Below are 14,865 nucleotides of genomic sequence, written 5' to 3'. Positions count from 1 at the left end.
TATGGTGAAGGTTTCCTTATAATCAGACCCAATAATAGCTTTCACATCTATTTTAACATATTGTACCATGGTTAAATCGATTTCACCAAGTTCTGCAGATTTAAGACAAATTGAGAGCAGAAACTGCCGGGATCTGAATTGAATTCATTCCCTCATGACCCCAGAGTTCACATCTCTATATGAGTATGCCAAATGGAAATGAAATGGGCTCGGTGATATAAATCTGCATACATAAAGAACAGTTCACAGCCCTTATGGGTGGGCCCTATGGGTCATTTCAAAGACTCATTTATCTCAGCTGTCTTTTCTCTTTAGAATAGAATTTGATTATAAGGTCAATTGATCATTCGCCGACAGTTTGATTGACAGGCAGTCTGGGTAATCATAATGCCGTTATTCTGTGCCCTCCTCACATTCCTCCATTTTGTCCAACAAGAGTTATAGTAGAGCAACATTGGCAATTAACATGAAAACATGCAGACAACATTTAACCAGAAAGGCTATGCAATATGCAATATATACAATTTCAGAATGAAACAATTTCTTTCTTTCCCGAAACATACTGAAGTGTATGAAATGTATCTATTCCTGTGGACAAACCACCATCAACTGCTATTAAGAATGGTTGTTGGAGCCATTTCTTTTTTCTATTAATATTCATATTAATAATATGTTTAAACTGAATAAGTTAATTTAATTAAATCATTAAGTTTACATTTGATAATTATTGAATATTATTCAGGTTTAAGTATTTGCTTTATTGTTTTGATTTTGTGAACGAAGACTTACATTTTATTGATGCAAATCAGAATTTGAGGCAGCTAAGGTAGTAGGTGGGGAAAGTAAGGGAAGAGGAAACAATTTTCTGATTGTGAGTTTGTATGTGGTGACTGGTGCTACATTATTAGCAATGAAGCTATTTCACTGGTTTGACGGATAAAAATAAACAATGAAAAACGATGAAAAAGATTTTACAACAGACTCATGCGTCACAGTTTAACCTTACTGAGATAGCAGCTTAGAGCAAAATGCCACTACAATAGTGCTTCACTTGCCGAATGAACAACTTAAAATGTGAGGACTCAAGACTGATGAGCTAATCTTTTACAGTATGTTGTTGAACCAGGACAGCCCAGATCCATTTAGTTTACTAAAATATGATTCGAACTAACTTAAACTGCATAGCCAGGAATCTCAGATAAACGATGCATAAATATTTTCTGTCTCATAATTTCACTGGTTATTTTTGTTTTGTTTGAGGTGCCACCGTTTGTTTGTGAATTACGTTTGGGAATCATATGTAATGTTTTAATTATATTTAAAAGATCAGATTTTGATAGGGGAGTGCCATGGCTGATAATGAACGCTTGTCGGATGTGGAGAAGTGAATCAGTTACCTATTACAGCACCGTTAGGTGTCCAGAGTACAAAGTCCAAAATCTCATCTCAACTCATCTCGTTTTATTCCACTTTTTCGGGGCCGGATCGCGGGGGCAGCTGTCTTAGGGGAGGACCCCAGACTTCCATCGCCCCAGACACTTCCTCCAGCTCCTCCAGGGGGATATCAAGGTGTTCTCAGGCCAGCCAAGAAACTTAGTCCCTTCAGCATGTCTTGGGTCTTCCACAAGGCCTCCTCCCAGTGCGACATGCCTGGAACATTTTCCTAGGTACGCATCTAGGAGGTATCCGAAACAGATCCCCGAGCCACCTCAGCTGACCTCTCTCGATGTGGAGGAGCAGCTGCTCTACTTCGAGCTTGTCCCAGGTGACAGAACTCCTTACTCTATCTATAAAGGTGCACCCAGCCATCCTACAAAGGAAACGCATTTCGACTGCTTGTATCTGATATCTTGTCCTTTCAGTCATGACCCAAAGCTCATGACCATAGGTAAGAGTAGGAACATGGATCTTTACCACAAAGGACCAGTACATCGAATGCATTACTACTGACACTGCACCGATCCACCTGTCAATCTCACGTTCTATCGTTCCCTCACTCGTGAACAAAACCCCAAGATACTTGAACTCCTCCACCTAGGGTAAGGACTTCCTCCAACCCGGAGACTCTTCCCTGAACCGCCACCTTATCGTGGTTGAGGGGTTTGAGTGCTTAAGAGCTATGTTGTCGGGGCTAATGCCCCTTGTACGGTCTCCCCTGGCAAAAAGGTCTTAGGTGACAGGTCAGACTAAGTGTGGTTCAAAAGCCCCTTAAGTTCACAACAACATCAATAACCATAATGTCACTAAGTATGGCAAAGCCGGGGCTCCACCCTGGAGCCAAGTCTGGGGTTGGAGCTTGTATGCGAGTGCCTGTTGGCTGGGTTTCACAGAAGAGTACCCAGCCGGGCTCGACCCAAAGGAGCGACGTGGGACACTCCTCTTGCAGGCCCACCACCTGCATGGGGAGCCATAAGAGGACGGTGCATTGTGGAACGGGTGGTGTTCGAATGTTAGGACCACAACAACCTGATGTCTGAGCACAGAAACTAGCTCTTGTCCAAAATCAATTTGTGCAAAATATGGAACAAGTTATACAGGGCCCAAATCACCAGGGGGTCCCCTTGCTCTGTTTTGTTTTAAATGATAGAACTTTATTTTTGCTTTTAATATTTGATCAATTTGACTTGGTAGATCATCCCTAAAAAATTAGCAATCCCTTAATCGATTTATCATTGATCTAAATGAGGTACATTAATCAGTGCGACGAACCGTGAAGTCTTGATCACATGCAATATAGTTATACTGAGAAGAAACTGTTGAATGAAGTTGCTCTTTATTATTTTTTATGTGCACACAATAGTATTCGGATTGAAGCACTGAAGGCATTTAGTTTGTTTTAGGGATGTCTTTTGGTACCGTTCTAGACAAGTCGGTAACCTTGCTGTCTATGAAGGATGAGGGAGCTCTATGATTCACCTAAAATCAGTCCCTCCAGGGTTCCACAGGAAAAAAATCGTATTGTTTACAACTACGCATTTGACAATACCATGCATATATACAATATGTAAAAGTTTTACGAGTGATGCAACTCATGTGGCCTAGTTCAAACAAATTTTGAATGTGCATTGCGATAATGTCACATCACAATGATCCATTATTATTCTAGCAAAATGATCCTTTTATTCCAGAGAGGACAGAAAGGAACAGGTTGTTCTTAAGTCTCAATAGAGCCAAAGGTAACAATATATAATAAACTGAACAGACAGATTAAATGATTCACTTAGAAGACTACAACATCTGTCCTTTTATCAGCAGTGAGGCAGAACAACAGTTTGGTACTTGGTGAAAGTTAAAGAGCTCTTGTTAAACACACATACTGTACACAGTCACAGCGACAGTATAACAATACACTACAGCCTTAATGACTGTTTTACACAGAATCAGTGAGCTGTAACAATAGACAGAATTTTTCATTAATTAAAATTTTATCGATGGGGTGGGGGTTTTTATGTTTTATCTAAAAAACTAAAAGTCATCCAATGTTGATTTCAGAAACTATATTTTGAATTTATATTAAATTTTTAAAATATATTTTAAGCAGCTTAAAGGATAACAATTAGAAATAATGCATTTATGATTTATTTATAAAACAGTTCACTTATTCCCTTCATTATAGGGGTCGTTTATCAGTTAAACAACTATTAAAACAATAATAATTTATTTGTTAGCAGTGGCTACCTCTTTAAATAAATATATCTCTTAAGCATTTATTAATCTTAGCAAATATTTGTATATTCCTTTTTATTAATGCATTGCAAAATTCAAAGGTTGTGTCATTTAATATTGTTTAATAAAGCTGAGGTATCATTAAACAATTCATATTCGCATGATATCATTAACCAAGATTGATGAAAAATAAGTGAAACATGTTGCTGATTGATTAATCTGGTTAATATTAGTTAACTAATGAAAACTAAAGGTTTACTAAAAATATTGTTTTTATTAATTAATTCAGCTTATACTGTATCAGGCAGTTTTTTTTTTGGTTTAATGTGGTTTAATGTTTAATTAGTTTTTTTTTTTTTTTACATATGATATGTTATGATGTATCACTTTTATTATTTTACAAGGAATAAACTAGCATAATTTTTTTTCATGAACTAAAATTAACACGGAATAATACAAATTTATGAAATAATAAGAAATAGTTGCTTATTGTTGGATAAAATATTAGCCTTATTATTATTTAATAAGGTCCTTATAGTGAAGTGTTGCCAAAACGTTTCCAATGAATAAAAATATGCGTTCTACTTTCAGACAAAATTACATTTGAAGGATATTTAGACTATTTACTGACAAAAAAAGAATAATAATAATACATTAATAACAATAATAATTAAATAAATAAATACAAGTTAAGTAAAATAACATATAATAAACAATACAAATTACTTGACATTAAATATAGTCTCAGATCCGTTGATATTGATGAATACTGGTTATTTAATTGCTCTAAACAACAAGAACAACAAAACTTTTTACTATGATCAGAAACTTTATTAAGTGTAAGAGAGAGAAAGCAAAAGCAAAGGAAGTACCTTGAGCAAAAGAGCCGGTGACCAAGCCAAAAAAGCAGCTCAGCATACCGGTCAACTCCCTCTGACAATCATTCTTACAGTCGTTTGCCGCGTCCATGTCTCCTGTCCTTCAGTAAACGTCTCTCGAACGTCTCAATGTCTGCTGACCCAACAGTCATTATTAAAACTACTACAAAACACACTCTAATCCCTAAAACATTTCCTCAAACACTCTGACACTTACTTTTTCCCCTCAAACTTCTTCCTCAGTTAGGAAGAGCTCCAGGATCACAGGATTTAGATCAAATATTAATGCATATTCAGATGAGGAGTTTCCTTTGAGCTGCTGTGATTGTCAAATTAGACATTTCTTTCTTAAATAATGGACCTAACTCGGCCGGCTTTCTGAGATCCAGAGCTGCTCAGGGCAGAAAGGTCTCAATGTGACCCATTGTAGAACAACACAATGCTGATTTGTTATCTGGATAACATTACACCTCCAGGTCCAGACGCGAACAGTAATCCAAACCAAACAGCTAGTGAGATCCCGAGCGTCCTGCTGAGTCCTGCTGAATATATCTGAACATATTCTCATGACTCTCTGTGAATAAAAGCTATGAAGCAGAGCTGATACTGTATATGAGAGAGAGAGGGTGAGAGAGAGAGAGACAGTGAGAGAGAGAGAGAGAGAGAGAGAGAGAGCAAGAGGGAGAGCGGGAGGAAAAGAAAATGACAAGCACAATGCTCAAGTTTCACAGGATAAATGTACTGTATTTTGTAGTCACAAGACATTGAATAATCTTTTAATTTGTAAGGATGATATAGAAAACAATGCTCTCATCCAAGCCAATATATATATATATATATATATATATATATATATATATATATATATATATATATATATATATATATATATATATATATATATATATATAGAGGTCACGTTAACCAAATATTTTCCGTCATTGACAGATTTTTTTTCAGCAGTGGCGGAAAAATCTGAAGGTGATCCGTCATTTTGATGGATTTTACTGAGTGTGATCTATTGTAATTTGTAGCTAACTGTAATTCCCACTCCTGTCCAGCTGATGGCGATTACACTTGTTTTGTCTTTTTGTCACCGCTGCGTACAGTTGCAAAAATGTCACAGCAGCTGAGTGTGAGAAGTTTCTTTAAACGGCCAAATAGTTGTGATATTAATGATAAAGGTGAAAAAAGAGGAAGTGATGCAGTGGACGATGAAGAACAAACAGACAAAAATACGATCCAACCAAGCGGCAGCTAGCAAGGAGGTCAGGTTTATTGTTTTTATATTGATGTTCTTGTGCACTACAAAATAATTTATTCATTTTTAGTATTATTTGTTTCTTGCAATCAATAAACGTTTATTATTATTTATTTTGACCTTTGTTTGATTTTTTTTGTTATAGGATATGTATGATGTTTGCATTTTATTCAAAAGTTAAATGCAGTGCCTACACTTTGTGTTTACATTATAGCCTGCGTTTGCTGTTATATCAACTCAAATGGTTGTAATACTATGTATCAAGTACCAATGTAATACCAAAAGGTTTTATATGAAGGTATATAAGGACTGAGTCGCACTAGCTCCAGGCCGCAGCGCACATTACTCGAGGGCCGATTCTGGCTCGGACGCGGCAGTTTCGGCTCGCTTACGGCTGCCGCATCTGGCCTGAGTACGGCAGCCGGGGTCTCCGGCAGGTGAGAACCCAGCCGGAACTGGCCCAAGTGTATTTTGCTATCTGGGGTGCGTTGTGCGTACTAACGTTAGCAGACTAAGAGAGGTGCAGAACAAACGCGTGCTGTAGTATTTTTTTCCCGGTGAAACGAGTGCTTGCAGGATCGGAAAATCCCACATTCAGAGAATCCAGCAAACTTTCTGATAACAGCCTTAGGAGAAATGTTTCCTAACTACAAAACGCTGGCTGAAGTGGCGCTAGTAAATCCAGTCATTGGTCACGAGAAGTCGAATTTCCGAGGCAAAGACAGTCGTTTGATTACACACAGGCAAGCACCCAATTCAGGTCGACGCAGGAGGAAGATGTGTTAAGGCAGATAGTAGTCATTGTTCATTTGTCAAATAAATAAATTAATAATTTAGACTATGCTAATCGTGCAAGTTCATTATTAAAATATGGATTAAAAAAGCGATCAGAAAGTCTGCAAATTAAATAACGATCAGTAATAAGTTACGACGGAAATTTTAAAACCCTCTCTCTCAAAATGACAGGCAATGAGAAAGTCTAACGCGACCTCTGATATATATATATATATATATATATATATATATATATATATATATATATATATATATATATATATATATATATAAAATGGCTGAGTTAAATCTAACCCTGGTTATGGGTCTGTTTTGAGTATAACATGCATTAAAGCAATCAGATTCTCATCTTACTTTCCCTAAAGGTCAGTTGCACCTTTGACTTTCAGTAAACAGTCTCTGGGTCATTCTGTGGAAAGATTTTAGACATATATAGACATACATAGATACTTTTAACGCTTTGAAGCAGTTTGCTGCATTTATAAATCGCTTATGTCTTGAGGTAGTTCATTATGATGCGATTTACCTTCCATGTGTGTTTTGATTGGACAGGAAGCACATGACTGATTTTTCAAATCCCCATAGACAAGACCTGCATCCCAAATAGAACACTATACACTATGCACTATGTACTTATGCACTTACACACTCAACAGTATAGTATATGTATGTAGTGTCGTCCAAAATGGAGCTCTAATGTTTTTTTTTACTAAACGGAAATTCAAACCATTTCTCTGATTACGTTTGATGGTCTCCAAATCAGTGAAATAAATGAGCAAACTATCAAATAATATATGCCATGAGTATAACCACATTCACCATCTGGATGCGCTATAATCCCTATAGCAAGAATTTTGCTTTCACAATCCAAAATAAATAAAGTTATCCAACATGTGCAGCCGATAGCTCCGCCCCTTCCGCTACTTGAGCAAACCAGCGGTCGTTGAGTGCGTGAAGTGTCCAACATTACAAATTTCGTTTTACCGGCTGATCGAGTGCATCATCCGGGTATTTAAAGAGTTTTCAGTGTAAACGCACTACTTACACTATACTACAAAATGACGTAGAATAGTGCATAAGTATGTGATTTGGGACGCAGTTAAGAAAATATAAAAAAAGTGACTGCAGGTTGAAGGAAAGTAGTGGAGTAAAAGTACGCTGGGAGAACTTGCAAACTCCACACAGAAACTTCACCACGTTAGCCTTTTTATTTTATTTTATTTTTGTTTGACACACTGTGTTAAATACTGGCTGAGCAATGAGATTGACAACTTGATGGCCCTACAACAATATAATAACCATTTATTCCAACACATTCCTCAATTAGCATATTTAAACTGTGCAAAGAATAAAAGTGTGGATTATAAACACAAATGTTATGCTTAAATTGACATTCATATATTTGAATAAAGGGTAAATATATATAGTTTAAAAACTGGACATTAGATTTAGCCACAGTCTTGTGCTGTATAACATAATTTTCCAATCTATGCATATTTTTATGAAGTAAAGGGGACCCATTATGCAAAAAAAAAAAAAAAAAACACTTTTCTAAACAGTTTAAACACAGCTGTGTGGCAACAAACAGCCTGTGAAAATAATCACCTTCTAATAGTACAAATGTATTAATAACATTTTTTGTATAATTACACTTCATAAAAACAGTCTGCAAAAACACTTTAATGGACATTCTCCATTTGTACATGTCATCATCTCTTGCTCATTAACATAGGACTTTGTCTTGTCTTTTAATCTGCCACTATGCTGACACATAGGCGTTTGTAGCTCCCTCTTCTTTAAAAAAAAAATACTGGAAGCACAATCTTATTTGAATTGGCACTGCTTCCAATGTTAAACAGTGTAATGATTTTAAACTCTCTGTTGATGATCTTCAAATGTCTTCCTCGACCCAGGTGCGCAACCTTGGGGGCCTTGGGATGCACAGCTTAGTTTTAACTCACACTTCAAACACTTGACTAAAATAGCCTTCTTTCACCTACTGAACATTGCGCGGATTAGACCTTTTCTATCACAGCCTAATGCGGAAAGGCTTATCCATGCCTTCATCACACCAAGTCTTGACTTCTGCAACACAATCTTCGGGGGTCTACCAGAAAGCTCTCTGAGACGTTTACAGTATATTCAAAATTCTGCTGCACGGGTTTGAACACATACTTCCTTGTGCCACCATATCACTCCTGTACTTCAGCAACTTCACTGGCTTCCTGTTTATAAGTCACGTATTGATTGTAAGACTCTGATTTTAACATACAAAGCAGTGCATGGGCTAGCACTACATCTGTGACCTGGTAACTACTAGGCCACTCCCACTCGCAGTCTTCATTCTTCATCTGGACTTCTGTTGTATCAGCCACGCTGTAAACTAAAGACTATGGGTGGTCGTGCTTTTTCGTATAGTGCCCCTAAGTTATGGAATAGCCTACTAATCAGCATCAGTAATGCCGCTTCTCTGGACTGTTTTAAAAAACTTCTCAAGACTCAACTTTTTATCGTTGCTTTCAACTTAGATTGTTAATTGTATCATCCAATTGAATTGAGTCATTCATATTTTATTGTGGTCTTTTTTTTTTTTTTGTATGCCTGTTAGGGCTATGGGTCTGAGAAAAGCGCACTATAAATAAAATATTTTATTATTATTAATTTAAAGTGACAGTCACCAAAATGGCACAATTAAGCTCAAACCCTAAAAGGGGCAGCTTCATAGAAAGAGTAAAAAAAATTAAAATAAAATAAAGTTGGTATTTTTCACTGAAATGTCTCTTATATACACTCTAGGGCAGAGATGCCGAAAGTTGGCCCATGATAACCTTTGATTTGGCCCACCATCCCATGCCTTTATTTGTTTGCTTTGTTGAGCTACAAAAAAAAAAAAAAAAAAGCTTGGATTAAATGTTTTAATTTAATGTTAGAAACAACTCAGATTTATTCACATGTTCTTTGTGTTGTAAATTGGTTTTTTAGTTTTCATTGTAATACGTTTATTATAAAATGTAAACAATATATAATGCATTAGCCCAATACGATTAAAGCAAAGCTTTTGATTTATTTTTTAAATATTATTTAAAAAAAAAAAACATATGAGATTACCTATGGCAACTTTTGTAATACAGTTTGATATATTTACCTTCGGCCCACAGCCCTAAGTTATGTTTGTTTTTGGCCCTTCATGAGAAAACGTTTGGTCACCCCTGCTCTAGGTACATGAGAGACTTTGCATCTTGTAAAAAGAGAGTAAAATAGATCCTCCTTAAATATTTTTCTTTAAAAATAAAAAAGCTTGCTTCAATGTTCTGCTGTTTCATGAACAGGCATACAAACATTCTAGCATTTTAGTGTGTGCTTAACATCCAAATTATTAGGGTCAGTGTAGTATAAGTCCACAATAGCCTGATTGTGGGACACTCCCCATCCGTCGTCTCTTCTTTCACTCTTCCTATAGCCCTCTCTCATTTCCCCATTTGCAAGCCAATCTCTGATTTCCAGATTGAGCCTAGAGTGCCACTTTCTTTTAATGGGGCCACAAACTGTTTTAGTGTCTTTTTCAGCACTCCTAAAAGTGATTCTCCCCACCCTTCAGCAGCCTTGAGAGGGAAAAAAACAATTAAATCGATATCGCATAATGACAGAAGCTTATTATTTATGAATTGCTGCTATTAGGATGACAAACGTTTCATTAAATATTCATGAACATTTATAAAAGCATCGTGTCTTGTGAGATTATTGCAGCATGGGTACAGTAAATGGGTTGGATATGAGGTAATGCGTTAGGTCCGTTTGTTTGTTTTCTCCTCATAACCACTAGACGGCACTAGATGAGCACTGTGAGGAACAGATGAACATGCAACTCTGAAACTAGAGATCCCATCGCAAAAATAAAACATACCCTTGATTCATATACTTTGCAAGAGATGTTTGTATTTAATGATTTCAAAAAATGAGAAATCACAAAATGTTTCCTGACTCATTGAACACAAACACACAGACACACACATGCACATGCACACACACACACACACACACAGTATTTAAATTAAATCTTGAACATTACATAGCACATATTTCATGACTTTAAAAAAGGAAATGTTATGACCTGTTGAGGCACATGACTTATTAACTAATTTAAAATCTATTGTCCCAACAGGCATGTAGCCAGGCTGGTGGAGGGGGTGGTTCTTTTTTTTTTTTTTTTAACTTTTTGCAGTTATTCACTTAATTTTTGTTTAATTATGAGGTTTAAATACTGCATTTAGTGACATTAAGCACATTTTTTTTCAGCTGGATTAGCTAGTCGGATGTACCAAAAATATTTCCAAAAGATTTAGAATAAAGAAATATAAAGAAAAAAAAACTTATTTCTTTGAAATAGAAATAAAATTTTATATCAAAAGCTTTAGCATAGTCATTTTTTAGCCAAATAACAATAGCACATAGCACATTCAACTTTCCTCAAGTCAGAAATTTGCCATTTGAATATTGAATAATTAAAACATAATGAATAATGGAGAGCTTATTTATTTTTCTAGCCTCTCTTGTAAATTATTTTTTCTTTCAAGGATAAGATCCAAGATCTTGAATGAAAGTTTCTTGTAAAACGTTTTCTCTATTTAACAACAACAGAATACAACACAGGCTCATTCTGAAATGTAGTCCCGTGGATGCTTCTGGAGACCAAGAATTATGTAGCCGGAGGTACGTATGGCTGCATTTTCATTTTTTAAGCGAACGCTGTGGGTTAGTGTGATGCTGTTCCTTTTGGTGCTTACCGGCTGACCGCTTACCTCCATGTGGAGGGCTTTCCCACTGCAACCAGTTTGTCCAGTTAGCTCGTCGTGTACGTCGGCGGACTTGAGACGCACAGAGAAGTTGACCATGATGACGGCAACCGGGTTCAAGTCGGTTCCAGAAATCAGGTATGACAAAAACAGAATCCAAAAAATAAAATGAACGAGTGAAAAACAGGGTTAAGAATGCGGTAAAAATCTGAAAACATGGTAAAAATCAGACAAGGGGTTTTCTTTTTCTCTATGGCTTTTGTAAAACATCATTTGGGTTTAGAGAAGTAAGTGGGTGGGCAGGTCAATCGATAAAATTGGTTGGGTTCAGGCAGGGCCGGAGTGGGACTCCTTTTCAGCCCTGGAGTTTCAAGCCTCAGACCGGCCCACCTCAGTTCACGACTGACTATATTAAAATAAGGTCATTTCCAAATCAGTTTCTAATGACACTATCACGTCTTTTTTTGAGAAAACAGCTGCTTTAGAACTTCAAATGTTCAACAACCCTAACAGTATTATATGTCTTAACAATAAAAATGAAAACAATAAGTTACTCTAACGAGGATCGAACCCAGGTCCGCAGTGTCTTTTTCTAACGCGCTAACCGCTGGACCACAATAGCTGCATTCAGAAAGGAGACACAACTGATCATTAAAATAGATGAAAAGAGAAGAGTTGCGGTAAAATAATGCATAAAAAGGCTGTAGTCAAGTAAATAAATAAATTTGAAAAGTGTGACTGCTGAGAGCAACAGATTCTGCAGCTTGGGACACCGGCCCTCGCGGCCAAAAAACGGACCGGCCCACCGGGAATTCTCCCGGGCCTCCCGATTAGCCAATCCGGGCCTGGGTTCAGGGAAGGAGGAGGGTGGGTAAGTCAATTCAATCATTCAGTCAGTCAGATGGACAGTCGGCCGACAGCAGCCTCTAGTGGGTTTACACGAGAACAGCGGGGATGTGAACGCCGCTCGCGAAAGACATTTATGATGCGAGAAAGCGCACATAGCTGCCTCTCACAGATTCGCAAAAACAAAAACTGCAAAAATAAGTACCTCCTGGGATGTATTTCGCGGTCTCCAGAAACGTCCACAGAACTGGGTGTCAGAACGAGCCTGGTTGACAGAATAGGTCAGTAGTGAAAGATGACTTCACTTATGTTAGATTTTGCTTGGTCTTAAAGCCTTTGATGGGTTATTTTCACAATTTTTGATTGCTTAGTCAAATAATGACAAATGAGCTTATATATGGGACAAATTCAAGTTAGGCTCATTCTGAAAACAGAATCCTATATTTATTTCTGAACATTGTGAATTATGTAGCCAGAAGTAAGTATCATTTTTAAAATGAACGCTACTGGCTGTATGATGCTTTTCCTTTTCCCACTAACCAGCTGACCGATTACCTCTGTATAGACAGCTTTTTAGTTTATTCAGTTAGCTCACCATGTAGACTTGAAACGCAGAGAGGAAATAATGGCGATGACAGGGTTCAAGTCTGCTGAAGAATGCTTCCAGAAAGAGGGTGAGACAATAACAGAAACCAAAAATAAAATAAGTAAATAACAGGGTGAGAATGTGTTAAAACGTGGTCAAAATCAGAAGAGGGCTTTTTCTTTTTCTGAATTGCTTTTTACATTTTTCGGGTCAGTTTAAGGAAGTGGGTGGGTGGTTCAGCTGATCGGTCAGTCAGTCAGTCAAACAGTCAGACGACAGCGGCCTCTGATGGATTTATGGAAGAACAGTAGGCGCCAATGGCACTTGCGAGAGATATTTGAGATCTCAAAAAGCGTACACAACGGTCTCTTGGATTCGCAAAAACAAAAACGGAACAAAAACGTACCTCCTGGTCCATATTTGAAGGTCTCCAGAAATGTATATTGAGGTACGTTTTCAGAATTATTCTGGATTGGACAAATTATGGACCTTTGACAGTGGGTTAGGGGAGTGGGAGGGTTTTCGAACCACTCGAACCCACAACCCCGGCTATGCATTATCAATAATAGTACTTCATATTATAATTAGTTGTGTACCTCAACAAGTATGGTCATAAGATAATGATACCTTTGCATGTATTTTAATGATTCATTTCAGCAGACAACTGGAGATTTTTATTAAGTACAGCTTTGACTACTGGGTTTATTAATGCACAGCATATATAGTTCAATTATTATGCTATTATAATATTTTATTGATTCCTTCTATTCTATTAATATTGATCTTTGAATTATAAAAAATGTTCATTTGTTGGTGATGAAGTTATTCATGAATCCTATATTAAAGATGTAGTTTACCCTTAAAATAAGTATTTACACACTATTTACTCACCCCTAAAGTGGTTACAAAATTTGAGGTTCTTATTCTGTTAAAGCTAAAATCATATTTTGAAGAATGCTGAAAGCCTATAACCATTGACTTCCATAGCAGAGAAAACAAATACTGTTTTTTTACATTCTTCAAAATATCTTCTTTTCTGTTCAACAGAAAGTCAACCAGGTTTTGAACAAGTAAAGAGTAAGTAAAGGGTGACAGACATTTTCAGTTTTGGGTGATCTTCCACTTTAACTCATGGTTTTCGATGCATAAGTTAAGCATTATTAATCGGTTGTTGCTAGATCGGATATGGTTGCGGCCTAAGGTTTAGGAGAATTATTTTTATTTTTTTATTGCCATTTATTGTATTTAATTAATGTCTACCCCCCCCCACCCTAAACCCAACCATCACAGTAATGTAAAAACAGTAGTTTTACAGAGTATTATTTATGCTATCTATTCAATTTTTTTAACGTCTATCCCCACCCTCACCCCAACCCTAAACCCAACCGTCACAGTAATGTAAAAATATAAATTATTGTTATACAGTGTCACAAAAAAAAAATAATGCTGCTATATTGATGTGCATATTGCAAATCTGGCCAGCTGCATATTCAATCTAGACTTTACCGATTTAATCCACTTGTTAAGTTGTGACGTCAAAGGAAACGGCTTCCAAATCCAAGCGCTATATCAAACTGTATGAAGAAACTAAACAAATGGTGATAATAAACGTTTACAAAGTGATCTTATAGTTTTGAAAATCACAATGGCAATATGTCCATGCTTACTATAAGATGGCCAGAAAGTGATGAATTATTTATAAATTGTTAACATTTCTGATGCAGCAAGTCCAGAGGCTGTTGTGTACACCATGATTTTATTTAAAATTCACTTTAATGTGTGATATGACTAAAAAGTGGCCATAAACAAATATTTTCTCAATTCAAATGAGTAGCGGCTTGGAATCAGAAACAGTATTCCATACGTCACCGATACGTAATGACTTAACAAGCAGATACATATTAATGTATTAATAGTGTACTACAAATTGCCTCACATAAAAATCTGATTGTTATAGCTACACTGCAAAAAATGCTTTTCTTGCTTAGATTTTTTTTTGTCTTATTTCTAGTCTAAATATCTACAATTTCTTATATCAAG

General features: G+C 36.5%; 1 protein-coding gene across 5 annotated transcripts in view; it reads right to left on the bottom strand.

The window, feature by feature from the left end:
* Positions 1–14,865, bottom strand: part of kcnip3a (Kv channel interacting protein 3a, calsenilin) — a 145,590-nt gene that overhangs the window by 56,756 nt on the left and 73,969 nt on the right. The window contains exons 1-2 of one of the 5 annotated variants that reach the window (XM_073909256.1): positions 4,762–5,158; positions 4,539–4,677 (exon numbers count right to left, since the gene is read on the bottom strand). The exons of 3 other annotated variants lie outside the window; for them this stretch is intronic. In XM_073909256.1, coding sequence (XP_073765357.1) covers positions 4,539–4,635 — 97 coding nt within the window. In that variant the 5' untranslated portion in view covers positions 4,636–4,677; positions 4,762–5,158. Of the gene's footprint in view, positions 1–4,538; positions 4,681–4,761; positions 5,159–14,865 lie in introns of those variants that run through there. One more of the 5 variants, XM_073909257.1, reaches the window with a different exon arrangement.

The sequence above is a fragment of the Danio rerio genome, chromosome 8, assembly GCF_049306965.1.
Source record: "Danio rerio strain Tuebingen ecotype United States chromosome 8, GRCz12tu, whole genome shotgun sequence".
NCBI lineage: Eukaryota > Metazoa > Chordata > Actinopteri > Cypriniformes > Danionidae > Danio > Danio rerio.
This window is presented reverse-complemented; position numbering and strand designations above follow the sequence as displayed.